Below are 21,318 nucleotides of genomic sequence, written 5' to 3' on the forward strand. Positions count from 1 at the left end.
GCCAACAAAGTGCCAACTCAATTCTACCACTGACTAGTCTCTCATGCCCCTATGAACGGTGACACAGGGCAATAGTTTTTAATCTAAACCAGCCCTTTTTTACTGGAATACACTAACCCCTAATTGGGGCTCTTTTCTTGACACATAGTAGCAGTTTCCAGATAACAAAAATCTACAAAAAGTAGATTGTTGTAAGGGTGTATTACATCCTGTGATGGCCCCATTGTCATATCCATTCTGGATTCTGAGTGGTAAAATCAGAGCTGAAAAATGCCTTTATGTATGTGTATACATTTTCCCCCAAGACAGAACTGCCAAAGGGGGGGAGTTGCAATCTACTGCAGAGACATTCTGCAGAGTTCTGTCATGCTATCCAGGTCTGTGCCCAAACAGTTCGAGCTTCTACTTTTAAAAATCCACCTTTCCAGAAATAAGTCTCTCACTGTTGCCGCTTGTTACAGACCCCCCTCAGCCCCCAGCTCCGCCCTGGACACCATATGTGAATTAATTGCCCCCCATTTATCTTTAGAGTTTGTAATGTTAGGTGACCTAACCTCGGACATGCTTAACACATCGGCCGTCATACAATCTAAGCTAGATGCCCTCAATCTCACCCAAATTATGATGGAACCTATCAGGTACAACCCCAAATCCGTAAACTCGGGCACCCTCGTTGTCACGTTCTGACCTCTATTTCTGTTGTTTTGTATTTATTTAGTATGGTCAGGGCGTGAGTTGGGTGGGCAGTCTATGTTTGTTTTTCTATGTTTTGGGGCATTTCTATGTTTTCGGCCTAGTATGGTTCTCAATCAGAGGCAGGTGTCATTAGTTGTCTCTGATTGAGAATCATACTTAGGTAGCCTGGGTTTCACTGTGTGTTTGTGGGTGATTGTTCCTGTCACTGTGTTTGGTGTCACAGGATAGGACTGTTTTGCGTTTTCACATTTCTTGTTTTTGTTAGTTTGTTCATGTGTAGTGATTTATTAAAACATGAATAACCACCACGCTGCGCTTTGGTCCGCTTCTCTTCCTCCTACAGACGAACGCCCTTACAGAATCACCCACCCACCAAGGACCAAGCGGCGTGGTAAACAGAGGCTGCAGCAACAGCAGCAGCGGGAGAAGCGACTGGTGCAGCAGGAGCAACAGCAGCAGCAGCAAAGGCAGCAGCAGGAGGAGCAACAGCAGCAGCAGCAAAATCATCAGTGGGAGAGGCTGCACTACTTGGAGAGATGGACTTGGGAGGAGATTCTAGACGGGAAAGGACCCTGGGCAGAGCCAGGAGAATATTGCCGCCCCAAGGCCGAGCTGGAGGCAGCAAAAGCAGAGAGGCGGCATTATGAGGAACTAGCACGGCAGAGCGGATGGAAGCCCGAGAGTCACCCCCAAAAATTTCTTGGGGGGGGGCACAGGGGGAGTGTGGCAGAGTCAGGAGTCAGACCTGAGCCAACTCCCCCCGTTTATCGTGAGGAGCCAAGGAGGAGCTCAGAACCAGAGCTGGTGTTGGAGGTGAGCGAAGCAGAGACTGTGAAGGAGTTAATGGGGAAATTGGAGGAGAGTGATATGAGGGACTTGCTGGTTTGGTGCGTGAGGCACGACATTCGCCCGACGGAGCGTGTCAGGGATTTAATGGCACCGGGGTCAGCTCTCCATACTCATCCTGAGGTGCGTGCGAGGGGTCTGGTGAAGACTGTGCCAGCCTCACGCACCAGGCCTCCTGTGCATCTCCCTAGCCTTGCACGTCCTGTGCCATCTCAGCACTACAGTGCTCCTAGCAGTGCTAACTGTGGCGGGCGTGGTGCTGGTCAGGCACCGTGTTATGCAGTTGTGCGCACGGTGTCCCCAGTACGCGTGCTTAGCCCGGTGCGCTACATCCCAGCTCCCCACATCTGCCGGGCTAGGGTGAAGATCCAGCCAGGGCGGTTGGTGCCAGCCCTGCTCTCAAGATCTCCAGTACGCCTTCACGGCCCGGTCTATCCGTCACCACCTCCACGCACCAGCCCTCCGGTGGCAGCCCCCCGTACCAGGCTGTCTCTCCGGCCCATCCTTACAGGGGCTTCCTCCTCTCCAGCGCTGCCGGAGCCTCCCACCTGTCCGGCGCCTCTGCCGGAGCCTCCCGCCTGTCCGGCGCCGCTGCCGGAGCCTCCCGCCTGTCCGGCGCCTCTGCCGGAGCCTCCCGCCTGTCCGGCGCCGCTGCCGGAGCCTCCCGCCTGTCCGGCGCCGCTGCCGGAGCCTCCCGCCTGTCCGGCGCCGCTGCCGGAGCCTCCCGCCTGTCCGGCGCCGCTGCCGGAGCCTCCCGCCTGTCCGGCGCCGCTGCCGGAGCCTCCCGCCTGTCCGGCGCCGCTGCCGGAGCCTCCCGCCTGTCCGGCGCCTCTGCCGGAGCCTCCCGCCTGTCCGGCGCCGCTGCCGGAGTCTCCCGCCTCTCCGGCGCTACCAGGGCCTTCCTTTTCTCCAGCGTTGCCGGAGCTTCCCGTCTGCCCAGCGCCAGCTGAGCTTCCCGTCTGCCCAGCGCCAGCTGAGCTTCCCGTCTGCCCAGCGCCAGCTGAGCTTCCCGTCTGCCCAGCGCCAGCTGAGCTTCCCGTCTGCCCAGCGCCAGCTGAGCTTCCCGTCTGCCCAGCGCCAGCTGAGCTTCCCGTCTGCCCAGCGCCAGCTGAGCTTCCCGTCTGCCCAGCGCCAGCTGAGCTTCCCGTCTGCCCAGCGCCAGCTGAGCTTCCCGTCTGCCCAGCGCCAGCTGAGCTTCCCGTCTGCCCAGCGCCGCCAACGCCGCCCGTCTGCCCAGCGCCGCCAGCGCCGCCCGTCTGCCCAGCGCCGCCAGCGCCGCCCGTCTGCCCGGAGCCGCCAGCGCCGCCCGTCTGCCAGGAGCCGCCAGTGCCGCCCGTCAGCCAGGGGCCGCCAGTGCCGCCCGTCAGCCAGGGGCCGCCAGTGCCGCCAGTCAGCCAGGGGCCGCCAGTGCCGCCAGTCAGCCAGGGGCCGCCAGTGCCGCCAGTCAGCCAGGGGCCGCCAGTGCCGCCAGTCAGCCAGGGGCCGCCAGTGCCGCCAGTCAGCCAGGGGCCGCCAGTGCCGCCAGTCAGCCAGGGGCCGCCAGTGCCGCCAGTCAGCCAGGGGCCGCCAGTGTCGCCAGTAAGCCAGGGGCCGCCAGTGCCGCCAGTCAGCCAGGGGCCGCCAGTAAGCCAGGGGCCGCCAGTGCCGTCAGTCAGCCAGGGGCCGCCCGAGCAGCTGCCCCTCTGTCCAGAGCAGCTGTCGCCCCTCTGTCCCAAGCTGCTGCCGCCCCTCTGTCCCGAGCAGCTGTCCCTCTGTCCCGAGCAGCTGTCCCTCTGTCCCGAGCAGCTGCCGCCCCTCTGTCCCGAGCAGCTGCCGCCCCTCTGTCCCGAGCTGCTATCGCCCCTCTGTCCCGAGCAGTTGTCCCTCTGTCCCGAGCAGTTGTCCCTCTGTCCCGAGCAGCTGCTTCACCTCTGTCCCGAGCTGCCCCTCTGTCCCGAGCAGCCCCTCTGTCCAGTGGGGTCATTGAGAGGGGTGGCCATGGTGAGTAAGCCAGGGAGGCGGACAATAAGGCGGACTAAGACAATGGTGAAGTGGGGTCCGCGTCCCGCGCCAGAGCCGCCCCCGCGGACAGACGCCCACCCAGACCCTCCCCTATAGGTCAAGGTTTTGCGGCCGGAGTCCGCACCTTTGGGGGGGGGGTACTGTCACGTTCTGACCTCTATTTCTGTTGTTTTGTATTTATTTAGTATGGTCAGGGCGTGAGTTGGGTGGGCAGTCTATGTTTGTTTTTCTATGTTTTGGGGCATTTCTATGTTTTCGGCCTAGTATGGTTCTCAATCAGAGGCAGGTGTCATTAGTTGTCTCTGATTGAGAATCATACTTAGGTAGCCTGGGTTTCACTGTGTGTTTGTGGGTGATTGTTCCTGTCACTGTGTTTGGTGTCACAGGATAGGACTGTTTTGCGTTTTCACATTTCTTGTTTTTGTTAGTTTGTTCATGTGTAGTGATTTATTAAAACATGAATAACCACCACGCTGCGCTTTGGTCCGCTTCTCTTCCTGCTACAGACGAACGCCCTTACACTCGTAGATATCATCCTGACCAACCTGTCCTCTAAATACACCTCTGCTGTCTTCAACCAGGATCTCAGCGATCACTGGCTCATTGCCTGCGTCAGTAATGGGTCTGTAGTCAAACGACCACCCCTCATCACAGTCAAACGCTCCCTAAAACACTTCCGCGAGCAGGCCTTTCTAATCGACCTGGCCCGGGTATCCTGGAAGGATAATGACCTCATTCTGACAGTAGAGGATGCCTGGTTATTCTTTAAAAGTGCTTTCCTCACCATCTTAAATAAGCATGCCCGATTCAAAAAATGTATAACCAGGAACAGATATAGCCCTTGGTTCACTCCAGACCTGACTGCCCTTGACCAGCACAAAAACATCCAGTGGTGTACTGCATTAGCATCGAATAGCCCCCGCGATATGCAACTTTTCAGGGAAGTTAGGAACCAATATACACAGGCAGTTAGGAAAGCAAAGGCTAGCTTTTTCAAACAAATGTACATCCAGTAGCACAAACTCCAAAAAGTTCTGGGACACTGTAAAGTCCATGGAGAATAAGAGCACCTCCTCCCAGCTGCCCACTGCACTGAGGCTAGGAAACACTGTCACCATCGATAAATCTACGATTATCGAGAATTTTAATAAGCATTTTTCTAAGGCTGGGCTTGGTTTCCACCTGGCTACCCCTATCCCGGTCAACAGCTCTGTACCCCCCACAGCAACTTGCCCAAACCTCCCCCATTTCTCCTTCACCCAAATCCAGATAGCTAATGTTCTGAAAGAGCTGCAAAATATGGACCCATACAAATCAGCTGGGCTAGACAATCTGTACCCTCTCTTTCTAAAATTATCTGCCAAAGTTGTTGCAACCTCTATTACTAGCCTGTTCAACCTCTCTTTCGTATCGTCTGAGATCCCCAAAGATTGGAAAGCTGCCCACGGTCATCCCCCTCTTCAAAGGAGGAGACACTCTAGACCCAAACTGTTACAGACCTATATCTATCCTACCCTGCCTTTCTAAGGTCTTGAAAGGCAAGTTAACAAACAGATCACCGACCATTTCGAATCCCACCGTACCTTCTCCACTATGCAATCTGGTTTCCAAGCTGGTCATGCATGCACCTCAGCCACGCTCAAGGTCTTAAACGATATCATAATCGCCATCGACAAAAGACAACACTGTGCAGCCGTATCCATCGACCTGGCCAAGGTTTTCGACTCTGTCAATCACATCATTCTTATCAGCACACTGAACAGCCTTGATGTCAGCTGGTCCTTCTATGGCAGGGCTGAAATGCAGTGGAAATGTTTTTTTGGGATTCAGTTCATTTTCATGGCAAAAAGGGACTTTGCAATTAATTGCAATTCATCTGATCACTCTTCATAACATTCTGGAGTATATGCAAATTGCCATCATACAAACTGAGGTAGCAGACTTTGTGAAAAATAATATTTGTGTCATTCTCAAAACTTTTGGCCACGACTGTACATTTATTCACTCTGTAATAGGGTTGGATCCTATATGCTACTTTTATTGTCCTGTAAATGGTTCACTGCCTCTAATTTAGGCTGTGTTTAGAATGGGGAATAAAGGAAATTACCTCTACAAATAAATTACTACTAGATTATAGTGATAAGGAAAACAGCATACAAATGTGGCTTGTGTATTCATTTGCCTATAACTAATCATAATTCCATTATTTTTACATAAAAAAGAGAATACTTCAAAATGAGAAGATCCTGCCATGGAAAAGACGACTGGGTGGACATAAAGTGTAGAGGGGAAATACAGTGCCTTGCGAAAGTATTCGGCCCCCTTGAACTTTGCGACCTTTTGCCACATTTCAGTCTTCAAACATAAAGATCTAAAACTGTATTTTTTTGTGAAGAATCAACAACAAGTGGGACACAATCATGAAGTGGAACGACATTTATTGGATATTTCAAACTTTTTTAACAAATCAAAAACTGAAAAATTGGGCGTGCAAAATTATTCAGCCCCTTTACTTTCAGTGCAGCAAACTCTCTCCAGAAGTTCAGTGAGGATCTCTGAATGATCCAATGTTGACCTAAATGACTAATGATGATAAATACAATCCACCTGTGTGTAATCAAGTCTCCGTATAAATGCACCTGCACTGTGATAGTCTCAGAGGTCCGTTAAAAGCGCAGAGAGCATCATGAAGAACAAGGAACACACCAGGCAGGTCCGAGATACTGTTGTGAAGAAGTTTAAAGCCGGATTTGGATACAAAAAGATTTCCCAAGCTTTAAACATCCCAAGGAGCACTGTGCAAGCGATAAAATTGAAATGGAAGGAGTATCAGACCACTGCAAATCTACCAAGACCTGGCCGTCCCTCTAAACTTTCAGCTCATACAAGGAGAAGACTGATCAGAGATGCAGCCAAGAGGCCCATGATCACTCTGGATGAACTGCAGAGATCTACAGCTGAGGTGGGAGACTCTGTCCATAGGACAACAATCAGTCGTATGTTGCACAAATCTGGCCTTTATGGAAGAGTGGCAAGAAGAAAGCCATTTCTTAAAGATATCCATAAAAAGTGTTGTTTAAAGTTTGCCACAAGCCACCTGGGGGAGACACCAAACATGTGGAAGAAGGTGCTCTGGTCAGATGAAACCAAAATTGAACTTTTTGGCAACAATGCAAAACGTTACGTTTGGCGTAAAAGCAACACAGCTCATCACCCTGAACACACCATCCCCACTGTCAAACATGGTGGTGGCAGCATCATGGTTTGGGCCTGCTTTTCTTCAGCAGGGACAGGGAAGATGGTTAAAATTGATGGGAAGATGGATGGAGCCAAATACAGGACCATTCTGGAAGAAAACCTGATGGAGTCTGCAAAAGACCTGAGACTGGGACGGAGATTTGTCTTCCAACAAGACAATGATCCAAAACATAAAGCAAAATCTACAATGGAATGGTTCAAAAATAAACATATCCAGGTGTTAAAATGGCCAAGTCAAAGTCCAGACCTGAATCCAATCGAGAATCTGTGGAAAGAACTGAAAACTGCTGTTCACAAATGCTCTCCATCCAACCTCACTGAGCTCGAGCTGTTTTGCAAGGAGGAATGGGAAAAAATGTCAGTCTCTCGATGTGCAAAACTGATAGAGACATACCCCAAGTGACTTACAGCTGTAATCGCAGCAAAAGGTGGCGCTACACAGTATTAACTTAAGGGGGCTGAATAATTTTGCACGCTCAATTTTTCAGTTTTTGATTTGTTAAAAAAGTTTGAAATATCCAATAAATGTTGTTCCACTTCATGATTGTGTCCCACTTGTTGTTGATTCTTCACAAAAAAATACAGTTTTATATCTTTATGTTTGAAGCCTGAAATGTGGCAAAAGGTCGCAAAGTTCAAGGGGGCCGAATACTTTCGCAAGGCACTGTAACTCACACCATGCAGTAGGACACCTTCAGCTGTGGGGTCTTTATAATGCAGGTTTGATAGCTATATTTTCAATAACGAATGATTAGCTGCTATGTGACAATTAGGTAAAAAACTATATTTTATTTTGTTGGTGTAGATGGCCAAGGAAGTTGCACAGAACTTCCCCAACATTCCCTCCCAAATTGATATGGAACCTTCAAAAACACATGGAGCAACTGCGAAAAGAAATGGCTGAGGATATACTAAACATGTCTGGTAATGACATTTAATTCAAAGTAAATGTACATTCTTTATTTTTATGTAGTTGTGTGGGACAGCCGTATGTTCAGTTCATGCCTATGATTTCAGAGTTCAACAAAGCCAACAACTGCTTCATGTGTGCGACTGATAAAGAACCTGGATGTGGCCCAAAGACTGACTGGGTTAGTAACTTTACATGTTTATAATCTTTTGACAACAGTGACGGCATGTAAGACAATTTATGATATAACACAATGGATGGCTAAATCGTCATTCTACATTGCTATTAGATATTATTTATAACGTGTTACACTTTGTTTTGTTTAGATTGAATGTTTTACCTGCCAACTGAGGTTCCATGTGCTGTGCCTAGGAATGAAGACAAAAGAGTTCAACAGAGTAAAGAACACAAACTGGAAGTGCAGTCTTTGTTGTTGAAAATGTATGCAATACCCCATCCACACTGAAGAGGCTCTGACATGTACATCAACCAGGGATAAAGAGAAAGTTAACACGTGAAATGTGTCATACTTAATTGAAGTTAAGTTTCTGTTGACATGTTGGAAAAGATTAAAGGTCTACAATTAGTTTAATTTGTCAATGTTATATTTTTATTCATTGATTCACTGGCCACCATTACTGTGGTTAAATGTTCAGTATATGTATTGACCAGCAAACCCACTGCAGCCTACCTCACTAGCTCACTCTCCATCCCTGGTTTGGACAATTAATAGCATGACTCTCGTACTTTGCCCTTTTCCTTTATGGTTGATATTAACGAAAATAGACATTATCTGTCTCTCTCCTATTGTGTACCACTGTTAAACACTGTGGGGAAAAAAACAGGGAAAATAAGTACTTAGAACAACCAATTATTATAGATAAATATTAAAGAGAAGGGGAAACACAACATTGGACTGAACCCCCTAATTGTCAAACTAATATTAATGTACAACAATATAGTAGATACATGACTAGAGGTTATGCAATATGGGTGTATATCCACTGTATGCTTCTTAGGTGTGTAATTGACATGACCAAGGAGCTATTGCAAATTTGAAACTATGAAAAATGTATGTTACACTGCATGATTTTACAGTACACAAACAAGAGTGTGCAACATAGAAGGGTAGTCAGCGGACATTAGGTCACATGACCAAGGAGCTATTGAAATTCTACATTTTGAAAACGTTGTGTAAAACCATGTCAGATAAAAATTGACAAACTAAAGGGTGTGCAATATAGAAGGGCAGACAGTGGACATTCTGAACCTTGTTTGAAGTCACCAGGTCACATGACCAAGGAGCTATTGACATTCTAAATTTTGAAAAATTCATGTAAAACCATGTGAGATAAAAAAAAAATGGACACACTAAAGGGTGTGCAATGTGCGTCTATGCCATCGGGTTAGCTACAACCAGTTTTGAAAGTGTTTGGAGTAATGGTTAAAGAGCTATTGACATTTGAAAAATGTCATTTGTCACTATGCTGATGGTCCCTAACTGCTGTTGATGGACGTAAGGAAAACTACAGGAGAATATCCGTCGAATTTCCAACCTAAAACTGTCTTTACCTCGGTATGAAAAGTCTTGAATATAATGAAAGACAATCAGAGATGACCATGCACAGAATACTTCAAGAATTGAATGGGAATCTCCACCTGAATATTTTACTTTCAAAGACAATGCAGTGATCTGAATTGGTCAATGGTTGCAAGTGATTTACCATACTCCGTTTCCCTGATTAATCAATGCTTCCTGTATTTGGCGTTTCATTTATACATGTCAATAAATAAAAAACATAGATAATGTATAGGGCAGTAGAATTCTTTATTATAAATCCATTATAATAAAAGACACTGCAATAAATGCATGAAAATGAAACATATTTTTTGCTAAAATGACACATGAAAAACACATGACTTCCGTTTGTTGAGTTATACTTTGTTCTGTCACCACGACATCAAATTAAGATTTAGGGAGAACCTACTAACGTATATCCTACACTAGATGGCGCGGTTGTTTCATGTTACCTCGTCTCTTACGATAGCGTAATTCATGGGGGGGAATTGCAACGGCAGCAATAAATTAATAAAAAAAAGCAAAAACGTTAGATATTCTATGAGAGCACTAGCATAATATTCTTGGTAGTTAGGATAATGGACCTAGGTCCTACTTTATGGAAGGTCAGACGTTTGTCAATACAACTACCCAGTGGAAATGATGGGATTTAGGCCTACATAATAGGGATCATTGTATAGGCCCCTACCAGTACAAATCAGGAAAGGCCATAGATTGTATTGGGCAGATAGTGTGTGCATTTTCTCAATATTTGAGTGAGGATAATGATAGATCGATACCCCTAAACTGAAATCTAAGCTATTTTAATTAACACTAGGTATAAGTTCGAGTTCATTGTTTGATACGTTTGTAAATTGTTATTCAAATGTAATGTAGGCTCACAATGGCAATGGAAGAACATTTATAGGAAATGGTTTTCTCTAAAGCAATGTGCTGTTTTCTCATATCATATGTATTAAGTTGTAAACTCTTATAAATTTAAACAGACAGTAACCCTATTCAAATAAGTCTATCAATTGAAATGACTTTGTCCACATCTACACAAGTAGACTAATCGGGGAGTCTTGTCATTGAATTGAAAATATATCAGACGTTTGTAAACCGAATGTTTGCATTGTATTGCATTTGTAGATAGTATTCTCGACTTATATAGAGGAGCCCTGGGATGTCAAATCAGGTTTGACATGTGAATGGCTGAAACGTTCAGTCTTTATGTTATATAATTAATGTAACTACACTAAATAATGCTAAAACAACTATAATACAATTGGTAAGACGTGGGTGATGTGAGTTCCAGTGATGGGGAGCATGCAATTGCTGAGGGAGCAATGGAGTCAGTGATGGCAGAAATGGCTGCTACCATATGCCACGCCCACAACCTAGACATTTCATAGTTTATTGTTTAAAATAAGACAAAAAATGTATGGTCATAACGTGTTGATGTGCTCATCCATCCTGAAATACATATGATCTGCGATGTTTAATTGTTGGTCATGTTTACATAGAACATCTAACCGTTACTTTCCTGTAGTGCCTCATTATGAAGAGGGACTGATGGGCAGATTGGCAAAAGATGGATAAAATGTTTAAAATGTCTATTTATTTTTGGTTTGGGTATAAAATATTATTAAATTCTATTAAATGAAATGTTATTTTAAGTGCATATGTATTGATTTATACTGAAAAATCTGTATTTTTGAGTAGCCTTTGAATATTCAAATTGAAAGTAACGCGCAATCAAATCATTGTCAAATCATTGAGTTCTAGGGGTTTTAAAAAGTAGGCATGGAGAGAAAATTTCACAAACTAATATATCCCTAGCTATATTAGGGTATTATTGTATGCTCTGAGACAGTTTTAAGACTTGTGTGTTGAGAATTTATGTGACTTTTATGAATATTTCGATATAGCCCATATAACTCAGCCAGAAAAGGACATTGTGGAATCTCATAACTGCTCTTCTTCCAGGAGTCCTTCTTAATTTGTACAACATGTCTGGTAAGTTTATCATTATTTTTTCATCGGATCATGGTTCTTTTTTTTACGTTCCTCCTGAAAGAAAGAAAGAAATATAAATGTTAGAACAAAACGATTGGAAATAATTGACATTGCACAACATGCTGTTTCACTTATATGGGAACTGCGAGGTTCTGATGAAAACCTTAGAGATAAAGTATGTAACTCGTGTTTTAACTAAAGAATAATGTAAACTAATTTTCAACAATGGCCTCGTGTGGATTAATGCCTATTACCTGCATGATGCATGCTATTTTCTATTGCAATAGTTGCCAATTTAATTGAACAACGTTTTTAAAATAGTATTTAGCTTATTTCTTAAACATCACTACTTTTGGCCATTTCGTCCACGTTAGGGCGTAAGGTTAACTTAACTCAAACGCGGTTTTATTTGCATTATTCTTGTCGATTCAACTGTAATTGTAGTCATTCTAATCACACTTTAATATGTAAATGTACAAATGGTAATTTTAAGCAGTAATCAGTGGGATGTGTCTTTTGGGTAGCTTTACTATTTGCCACATTTAAGACAAATCATGATCTGACATTTCAGAATATGAATATTTAAAAGGATGGGTTTGACAGCCAAGCACACCTCTTTAGATTCTGCCGGCAGCTGCTATTATCGAATCACCTTTACCGCCAACTTTCCACTCCTGAGACAGTCTCTGACTGCCTTAATGAGTTCTACCATTGTGTGGCGTCGTTTCTGTAATGACTTTAGTCATTGAAGAAGAACGTTATACCCCCTTATAGTTAGAAGTGAAGCCATGACATACAATCGAAGGCGTACATATATGAGTACCGTTCATTTTAGCATAAAAATCTAAACGCTAGGCTCCTGCACTAAAACATTGAACATGTGTTTAGAGTGGGTATAGGCAACGGCTCTAACCTATCTGCCTAGTTCCCGATAATTTACAGTAGGCTATGTTTTGATAGCGTAAATTAGTATTCCATTTCATTTCAAATACAGTCCTGCTTCAATGGATGAATTTTACAGAAAACGAAATGGTTTTACTGCATAATTGTCAGGTGTGGGGGTTCGATAGGCTAACCGGAATGATCATCAAAACCAAAACAACCTTTATTTTATCGTCGGGTAGGCTAAAGCTCATATTGTTATCCCATGGCCTACCAATGATATGTTGGCTAAGTGCGGAGCGTAAAAGTAACTTACTTTTATAATCGGACGAATTTCTCAAGCGAAGTCTTCCATTTTCACCTTATTTTCACCGGATTTGTGGAGTCCTTTGGGTCTTTGTTATTGACTCTTACTAGACTGTTGTTTGCCCGCTTTACCTGTAGCCTAACTTAACTTCCCTACTTTCACGGAATATGCCGCTATCAGCCCCCTTTCATGGATCGCAACGCTTAACCTGTGTTTTAGGCCTATGTATAGAATAAAAATAAACATATTAGCTAAATAAAATCGAAAAGTTACATTTACAATATCATTTTTTTGCACAGCTTTCCTTTGTGCTTGAAATGAGTGTGAAGGCAAGCCCACTGTATTGACTGTGAAATTCGAAACCCTGTCTCTGTCGTGCGAGGTTCTCGCAGAGGCAGGCTACATAGGATATAGACCTATGTAGGACAATATTAGGACACTTCTGGCTTTCGCATGGGCAACTTTGATACAATAAACTCGGCAACATTTGAGCGTTTGTTCATACTATATTGCATAATTCGTTTGAAATTCACAAATAATTATAGATGTAATACATTGCGTTGAAAACCCGGATCAAAACAATCTTATAGTAATATTGAAATGTGTTTTTAATAATATTCCAATGTTTTATAGTATTAAGTAGGCCTAATTAAATTGTTGCGTGAAAGTATGCAGCAGGCAGTGAAAGTGCTCACGAGTGGCAGGGTTAGGACCATTCAAGTTTGTTTACAGTAAACATCGACACCATGTTTTTCTCTTTTGACAGATAAGCCAAAGGTGTACCAGGGTGTGCGGGTGAAGACAACCGTTAAACAGTTGCTGCAACAGAAAAGAGCTCTCCAGACATCAACTAAAACGGTTAGAATGGTAATCCCCCTCCACACACACACACACACACACACACACACACACAGTCTCAGTATAATTGGAGGTGTTGCTCTCTCCATGAAATCCCCATTGCAATAACTTCCTCAATTGCCGCAACAGTCACCAACCTTACCCCGAACACGAAGTTGCGTGTCTCATTAATGATTGACCACCAGGTCTACTCTCTAGTAGCCTTTCAATAATCGTTTAGCAGTAACAGTAGGATATTTTTCATGTAGGGACAGTTCCAGTTGTTTTATGTGATATTTTACAGCAAATTCAGATTCAAAAATCAGAAAATATGTTCTTATGTCCACATGGCAATTGGCATAACATATGGCAAAGATGACGCTAATTATTGGAGCCACTCCCTTAATTGATCACACATACTGTAGGCTAGAAGTTATTGGATCTATTTCTCTCCCTCTCTCTCTCTGTCTCTCTCTCTCTGTCTCTCAATGTTAAGTTTAAGGGCTTTATTGGCATGGGAAACATATGTTTACATTGCCAGAGCAAGTGAAATAGATCTCTCTCTCTCTCTCTCTCTCTCTCTCTCTCTCTCTCTCAGACACACACACACACACACACACACACACACACACACACACACACACACACACACACACACACACACACACACACACACACACACAACCCTCCGAAATGAAGAATAAAGAATAAAAAATAAACAAATGCCATTATTGTGCCATACAGTGGGTGGTAGGCTACTTGTTATTTGAAGGTAACAAGTAGCTTTCAAGGGGATGAAAAATAACCAGCCCAAAAATCGAACTGTTGCAAATGAATGGGGACTTATGTTTTTTCTCTGTCTCTCTTTCTTACTTATTTTCCTAAATGAATAGAAATCCCAGAGCTCGGTGAGTCAGGATGTGTGCGTCTCCTCCTCCTTGTCAGGTAAGTTCAAATATGTCCAAATAAATCAACATTTCGATGCAGCGTTCCATTGTCTGACATTATCTTGATCCCAAAATCGTTGTACGACAAAAGCATCACCATGGATGGTCCAGAATCCATGTTCTATAGTAAAAAAATATATTATCTTGACTGTATCCGAACCTGCTAACGAAAATAAATGTAGCCTACAGTAAAGTACAGTAAATGCCATTTGAAATGTCCAGTGGGGGCGTTACAGTAAATCATAATCAAATAAACAAGCGTTTGATCCAAAAGACAGAAGGCAATGCATTATGCATCATACATGCAAAATGCAAAATAGCTGTAAAATACATCACAAAAGCCTATTATAAAATATATTCGGAGTCTGAATTGCGCATCAGATTCGGTCAGGTAAAATATCTAGATTGACACTTACATGGAGAATCAACGACCACAGCAGAATAGTTGGAATATATATCTTTGTATACAATTGACACTGACCCACATTCCTAAAGTGCAGTGTACTGGGACCTTTTTATAAACTTGCATTCAAATTTGTTTTTTAGCTGTTGGCTGGTGGTGCTGTGACATCACTTCTGGAGTCTTGACTTATTTACATGTCTCCCTGCATGTGTTTATGTATGCATCATCTTACTGATCCTTCTCGTTCATTCCTATAGGCCATTACTTTGATTATTTCCCTGAAGAGATGAATTCCAACTGCATCTTTCAGCCGCGGGCCATTCCAGAGAGCAACGTCCATATGGACAGCTTCGATAATCAACAATTGATAAGCATGATGATCCCCAACGAGACCTACAGCAGTGGTATTCTGCATCCCGCTACCTCAACAAGACTTTGGCGCCAGGAAAATCACTCCCCGAATATGGGCTATTACGGCCATGGCATGGTATGCTTTATTCAAATGCAGTTGCGCAAATCTCCTCTCTTTGCAATTACGCACGGTCATATGAAATATTTGACAAAGCTCAGGCTGTTTGTTCATTCAGAGATTTGGCTTGGAGTAGGAAATGGTTTCGTTATACTGTACTAGAATAGTAATGCACATCTCCTCTGGCTTGTTTTTCAGGCTCCCAGCTCACCGTCAGGTTCCCTGAATATGCCAAGTCCGGTCGATTACAATAGTTATTCGCCACAGGAGTCTTACTCTTCGTCGTGTTACAACTCTCCGACGAGACTGGACTTGAGTTATGGGTTTGTTCCAGACCACTACCACTACCAGAACTGCAACCTCCAGGAGAGCGTCTCCACTCCAGAATACGCACCGTATGGCACATCAGACTATGTATACGCCTCGCCTGCGGAGGACAGCTACTTCAGGCGTGATTTGTCAAATTCAGAGCTGTGCTACCTTTGAAAATGTATTCGGTCTTTGTTGTCTGTGTAAATACAGTATAATGTGCAGTCAAAACAATGTCTGTAACTCGAAGTCAAACGTTGACACCTGTGGCATTTGTTTTGAGATGTAGGCCTGCTTTGCATTTCAGAGTGTTTGCGGTCGAAGTTTCCTCCGAGTTTCTGTTTTTGATATGATTGGAATAATGGTTTTAGAATTCCTGAGTTTGGATAAATGTTGGATATGTGTGGGCTCAGTGCGTCATCCTGCTTTTTTACAAGACACTATATTTTTTTCAGCATATTTTTTTCTTATGGATGCATTCATTTTGTAAATTCTTTGAAAAGCCTACCCAAAGAAATTAGCAGCATCATCCCCTTCAACTCACTATTTAGTTTCCCTGTGCAGATGGACACCGAAGCTTAGTTAGAAACATTCACTTTAATAGACCAATCATTTTCAAGTTATTTAATCATATTTACTGCTAAGACACAAATAAACATTTCTAATGAACCAAGACAAATTACAATAGACAAACGATAATGATCTAGAATTTGTTTTATAGTGCTTGTCATTACAAAAAATAATCTCAAAACCCACTGACAAACGAAGAAAAACAAAACAATAAGGTTAACATTGACCGCTCTGGATGTGGAAAAATTATCTTCCATTGAGGCAGACAAGTGCACGTCGCATCAGGTCACATCCAACTCAAGAGACGCCTGTCTCCACTCTACCCTCCGTGCACACCATCCTCTGCCTCGGGATCCAAGTCTCCTCCGAGGCCGAGATAAAGTGGGGTTGAGCAGGGATAGAAGTAGGCCTGCCTGTCCAAAATGATCATATTGTTACATCTCACCAAAAATACGCACCAATAAAAGATAACTACCTGGATAAGGATTTCATGTTTGTATGACACACAACAGCTCAAAGGGGGTTTGATAATCGCGCACGAGTTGTGTGTAATAGAAAGCATAATCCAGTGCCTGCCAAATGCGCGCGCATATCAGAATGTATTCATGTACATTTGTTACAGCTGCTTATAACTATGACTATTTTTACCCCAGTAGTTTCCTGTCACTCTCCTGTCTTCTATTATAAACATTATGTTCGAGCAGCAGCAGTCATGATTATTGTAGCATAAACCCACATCCAAAAGTATAACCTTCTCATGTATGCAGGCTGCAAGCATAGTGCAGCACATACCTGCTGTGATCCTTGACCTCTTATGACGTCCAACTCATTAACCAACCAGTTTTCTGGGATAGTGATCTTGTGAAGGGTTCTGGGGTAAAATGCTTCTTTTTGGATTTCTAAATCCTCAGTAGAGCACCTTTATCTCTTTTTATACAATCTGACCTGAAGCATGTCTGGGTCTGCTCTCATTCATTAGAATGGAATTAATAATGAGGATTCTGGAAGAGAGGAAGCCAAGGGATGCAGGTAGCGCTAGTGTTTGTCGTGTCATCAGAAGATCCTCAGAAGAACCTATGAGGTATTAGACTGAAGGCAAAGAAGGGGAGGAGGAGGGATGCAATTGCATACATGGCACACAAGGAGAGTACAATAGTTGAAAGAGGGGCCTTCAAGTGTGGTCCTTTCTCTTGACCTCTAGTTGATGTTGAACATATGAAATTAAATACATCTTTAGGGCCTACATTATCAGCTACTATTAAATGTTGGGCCCAGATTTCATCACTGCTTGCATCTGCAGACCTGGGTTAAAATAGTATTTGTTCATTTTTTCAGATAAGTTAGATGTGCTTGATTGAGCTTGCTTGGCACAATTGAACCAATGGAATAGTCCCAAAATTACAAATGTGCCGCCCATCTCACACTCCAGGCAGGCTCAATCAAACACTCAAAGTACAGTATATGAAAAAAACACATACTATTTGAACCCTGGGCCCCATTTGATATTTAAAACTCTTACTGGCAGCTCATGGGTTCCTGGGTTTCTATTCCAGCCAATTAGAGAAGTTAGCTGTGGTGCTCAATGGCCTAAATGAGTTGTCTTATAACTTGATTGACAAATGTGACAAGGTTGTTTGGTACTGTTTTGGGTTCTACCATTGGTGGGAGTGGAGGCAAGGCAGGGTTTTGGGTAAAAACAAAGGACATTAATTGTATGAAAAGGTATCTAAACAAGAAAACTGTGTAGCTTTTCAAAAACAAAGCAGGCATTGTACCTAATATCCCTTAATATCCCTTAACCTCATCGCCTATCACATTCAGCTCATCTAATTGTCTCAAGCCCTGAAGTGAGTGTTCCCCCTTCATAACCCTTTATAAGGCCTATGAATGCTTCACAAATCATTCATAAAAAACTGAAAGTGGTCCCACTAACATAAAAGGGATAGTTCAGTCAAATTACACATTTACTTATTGAATTCCTTACCTTAATCATACTTAGAAATTTGTCTGTCTTGTCTCTCAGTCTTTTCTATTTAGTTAGGTCTCGATGGGCTGGAGGAACTCCATGCATTAGAATGATATTATGGATATTGAGCTCTTAGGGATAAGGAACCACCCTCCATTTCATATAATCAGTTATGCTGTGTTATGCACCTGATTAACATTTATTTTTCATTATGTTGCAACCTTGCCTCCTTCTTACAGCTCCCTTTCTACACATCTTTCATTCTGAGCATAATATTTACTTGCAACATAAAGACACAATGAAAAGGACAATGAAACAATTACCAAGTACCACACCATTTGTTCAATATAATTTCTCAACTTAAATGTAAAAAATAATATTTAAAAAATAAAGCGTTTTATGCTGTCCAGATGAACTGACAGTCAGCACTCACTCAGTGCTGAAAAGGAATGTGTCAAAGTCAAATTAATGCTAGGGTGTGTTCAGGGTTCCAAAGTCCCCCTACTCTCATGCCAAGTGCCTGTTTAACAATCCTCTGTGGAAATCCCCTGTTACACCTTGTCAAATCAAATCAAATCAAATGGTATTGGTCACATACACATATTTAGCAGATGTTATTGCGGGTGTAGTGAAATGCTTGTCCACCCTAGATCAATTTGCACTTTCACCTGCTAAGACTCATGAGCCACCCGCAATATGACAGAACACTGCTATTGAGCCTTTATTTTTGATCTAATTGATCTCTTAACCATGCCAATCGTACAGTATGGTTAGACTATTGTTTAACACTGTTGGCTAAGAGATTATTTACTCTCTGGAAGTGCTGTTTGTACGTAGAGTCTGTGTCATCATAGCCGAAACTTCATTCAAAATGCATGTGTTACAAATCATCCTAAACTACATTTATTGAGCTACACATACACCTTCGGAAGATTTGAGCGTGACATTTAAAACATAACTTAACTTAACTGTGACGGTATACCCCGGAGCTGATCATTTGACAGCAATTGCCCTTGCAGTAGCTGTAATTTCAAACAGCTGCAATAATTGATTACTGAATGTGGGAAAATAAGTTGCAAACCCTTGTGTCTTAACAAAGTGATCGGTAAGTGGGATGTGATTGTGATGAATGAGTAATATTCCTCCTGGGGCACCATTGAAATATTGAAAAGAAAGTGAACAACAGCTCACTGTTTGCTACGTTCGATTGTTATTAGTAAATCTCATTCCAACATGAGTGCACCGAATATGAATCCCTGAAGTACCACTTACATATCAAACAGCTATATTACTTAATAGAAAATAACTTGTGGTATTTGAGGATCAAACGTACTCCAGGTTGTGTACATATGTGTACATTTGAAAGTCACAGGCACTGATTCATACTCTGATTCACAGCGTTTTCTTATTTGTCTTTGGGTTGGAATGTTTGCTGACTTGGCACAATGTCACTTCAAAGGATTGTGTTGATGTTTCCTATCAAGTCCTTACTTGTGTGTAAGGAAGGTGGGCCCGATAAAAGTATTTCACAAGGTTTGATATCGGCACAAGATGTAAAGCACGCTCCTTCTGTTCGAACCATAAGGCCTTTTAATACTGACCAACCAGAGGAACACATTCATTTATTGCTGTGATAAGACCATCACGACTGGGGTAGGTGGCATGTAGCTTTGCGGTTAAGAGTCCTGGAGCCGACTAGGTGAAAAATCTGTTGATGTACCCTTGAGCAAGGCACTAATTGCTCTGGATAAGAGTGTCTTCTGCTAAGTGATTAAAATGTAAAATGGGTAAGGAGAGATCCATTCCTGATCCATTCCTGACAAAAAGAGAGACAGTATGTCTACAGATTTTATTTTAATATGTAGATTTATTTTCTATAATTACATGTACCACATTTATAGACAGTTTTTATTTTTCCAGTGTTTGCCAAAGCAACATTATTATGAATTTTATATTAGCAGTTCTGTTTTTGAAAACAGTAAAAAATGGTTAGCTACCTCTAAAAAATGAGGGTCAGTCTATCTGCACATAATAAAATATGTGATTCAATACACATGGTGTGTTGATTCTCAGCTCGTGGGTCTTTTTCCACATTTATCTGCCGGCCCAGTTGGTCAGCAAACTGGCTCAATCTAGTTGTGATCATCTGCATGCGGGATTGTTAGGAAAAGAGCATGCAGAGCAATGTCCTCTGAAAATTCAAGATCCTCAAGCACTGAGAAGGGAGTCCACTGGATGTGGCCCTCTAGGTCGGTCTTTTACAATGTTCCTAATGAATCAGTCAGTAGCAACCATGAAAAGAATGGGTGAGAGAATGCATCCTTGGGGTACGCCACAGATGATGGAGAACCAGTCTTTTAAGGTTGTTAACAAGGATGGTAAATTCAACTTCCCTCTAGAGGCAGCTAACAAGTCATTTGTTTGTGGGGGATGCCATGAGAGGACTTTCCAAATGCTGTTTCTGAGCACACTGTCGAAAGCATTTCTGAAGTAGATCAAGTTGAGGTATAAAGCGGCTTTCCATTCCAGGCATCGTTGTATGATGTCGCGTATAGTGAATGTGTGGTCCATGCAGCCACTCCCTTTTTTGTGTAAAAAAAAAACAAGCCAGAGAGGAGTGTGACTATTCCTAAATGAACTCACATATGTTTGAAAACAGGTCTATCTGTGCATTTCGATGCAATTTCAGGGGTCGTTCTTGACCATCTCAGCATTGATAGTTTCAATGCCTTGCCTTTTGACCAGTCCTCTAGGGATCGACAAGTCATCGTTGTAATTAAGAATGTATTCTTAATTGATTTACTGCTATAAATAAAGGTGAAAGAAAAAAATAGATACATTCCTAGATGTTTTCAAACAGGTCTGTTCCGAACAGTGTTTGTTCCTTTTGGGAAATTTGTGGGTTAGCAAGACCATACATGTTTGTCCCAACAAATTGGCCTGACTAGCACGCCTGTGCTCTACCTTTCAGAAATTGTGCCCTCTAGCACCAGGAAGCCAGAGCAGGGAGGGAAGAGAGGTGCTGCACCATACACGCCACAATGACACCTGCAATTCTAATTCTGTTTCGAGAGCTCCCCTACACTTGGGGCTGCAAACTTCAAACTCTTTTACTATTGTTATTGCATTGTGTAAAAAAAAATCTATATTTTCCCACACTCTCTTGTTTTTGTTCCAGACCTACTACCCAGTTCTATTTAGTCCTTATAGACATTTTAAGCTTCAGGCCAATAACATGCTTGGTCTTGGGAAGAGAGTATCTGACCTCCAGAAAAAAAGGTGCCATAGTGCCACAAATCTTCACTACTTTGTCCAATAATTTTTATTTGGCTTGTCCCTT

At 43.0% G+C, this 21,318-nt stretch overlaps 1 protein-coding gene and 1 long non-coding RNA gene across 6 annotated transcripts; one reads left to right on the top strand and one right to left on the bottom strand.

Annotated features, from left to right (window-relative positions):
• Positions 1 to 10,657: 10,657 nt before the first annotated feature.
• LOC118944779 lies at positions 10,658 to 14,926 on the bottom strand. The gene is made up of 2 exons (XR_005040092.1): positions 14,188 to 14,926; positions 10,658 to 11,342 (listed from the first exon to the last, which is right to left on the bottom strand). It is a non-coding gene; the product is annotated as an uncharacterized LOC118944779 (long non-coding RNA).
• On the top strand, positions 11,156 to 15,845 carry LOC110507176. 5 transcript variants are annotated; one of them, XM_021587072.2, is made up of 5 exons: positions 11,156 to 11,288; positions 13,244 to 13,344; positions 14,208 to 14,259; positions 14,922 to 15,151; positions 15,332 to 15,845. In XM_021587072.2, the coding sequence occupies exons 1-5, from the start codon at positions 11,282 to 11,284 to the stop codon at positions 15,617 to 15,619; spliced, it is 678 nt and encodes a 225-aa protein (XP_021442747.1). In that variant the 5' UTR covers positions 11,156 to 11,281; the 3' UTR covers positions 15,620 to 15,845. The 5 variants fall into 5 exon arrangements, with proteins under 5 accessions (XP_021442747.1, XP_021442749.1, XP_021442748.1 ...); XM_021587074.2 differs by having other exon boundaries at positions 14,217 to 14,259; XM_021587073.2 differs by having other exon boundaries at positions 13,244 to 13,335.
• Positions 15,846 to 21,318: the final 5,473 nt, after the last annotated feature.

Source organism: Oncorhynchus mykiss, chromosome 27, assembly GCF_013265735.2.
Source record: "Oncorhynchus mykiss isolate Arlee chromosome 27, USDA_OmykA_1.1, whole genome shotgun sequence".
NCBI lineage: Eukaryota > Metazoa > Chordata > Actinopteri > Salmoniformes > Salmonidae > Oncorhynchus > Oncorhynchus mykiss.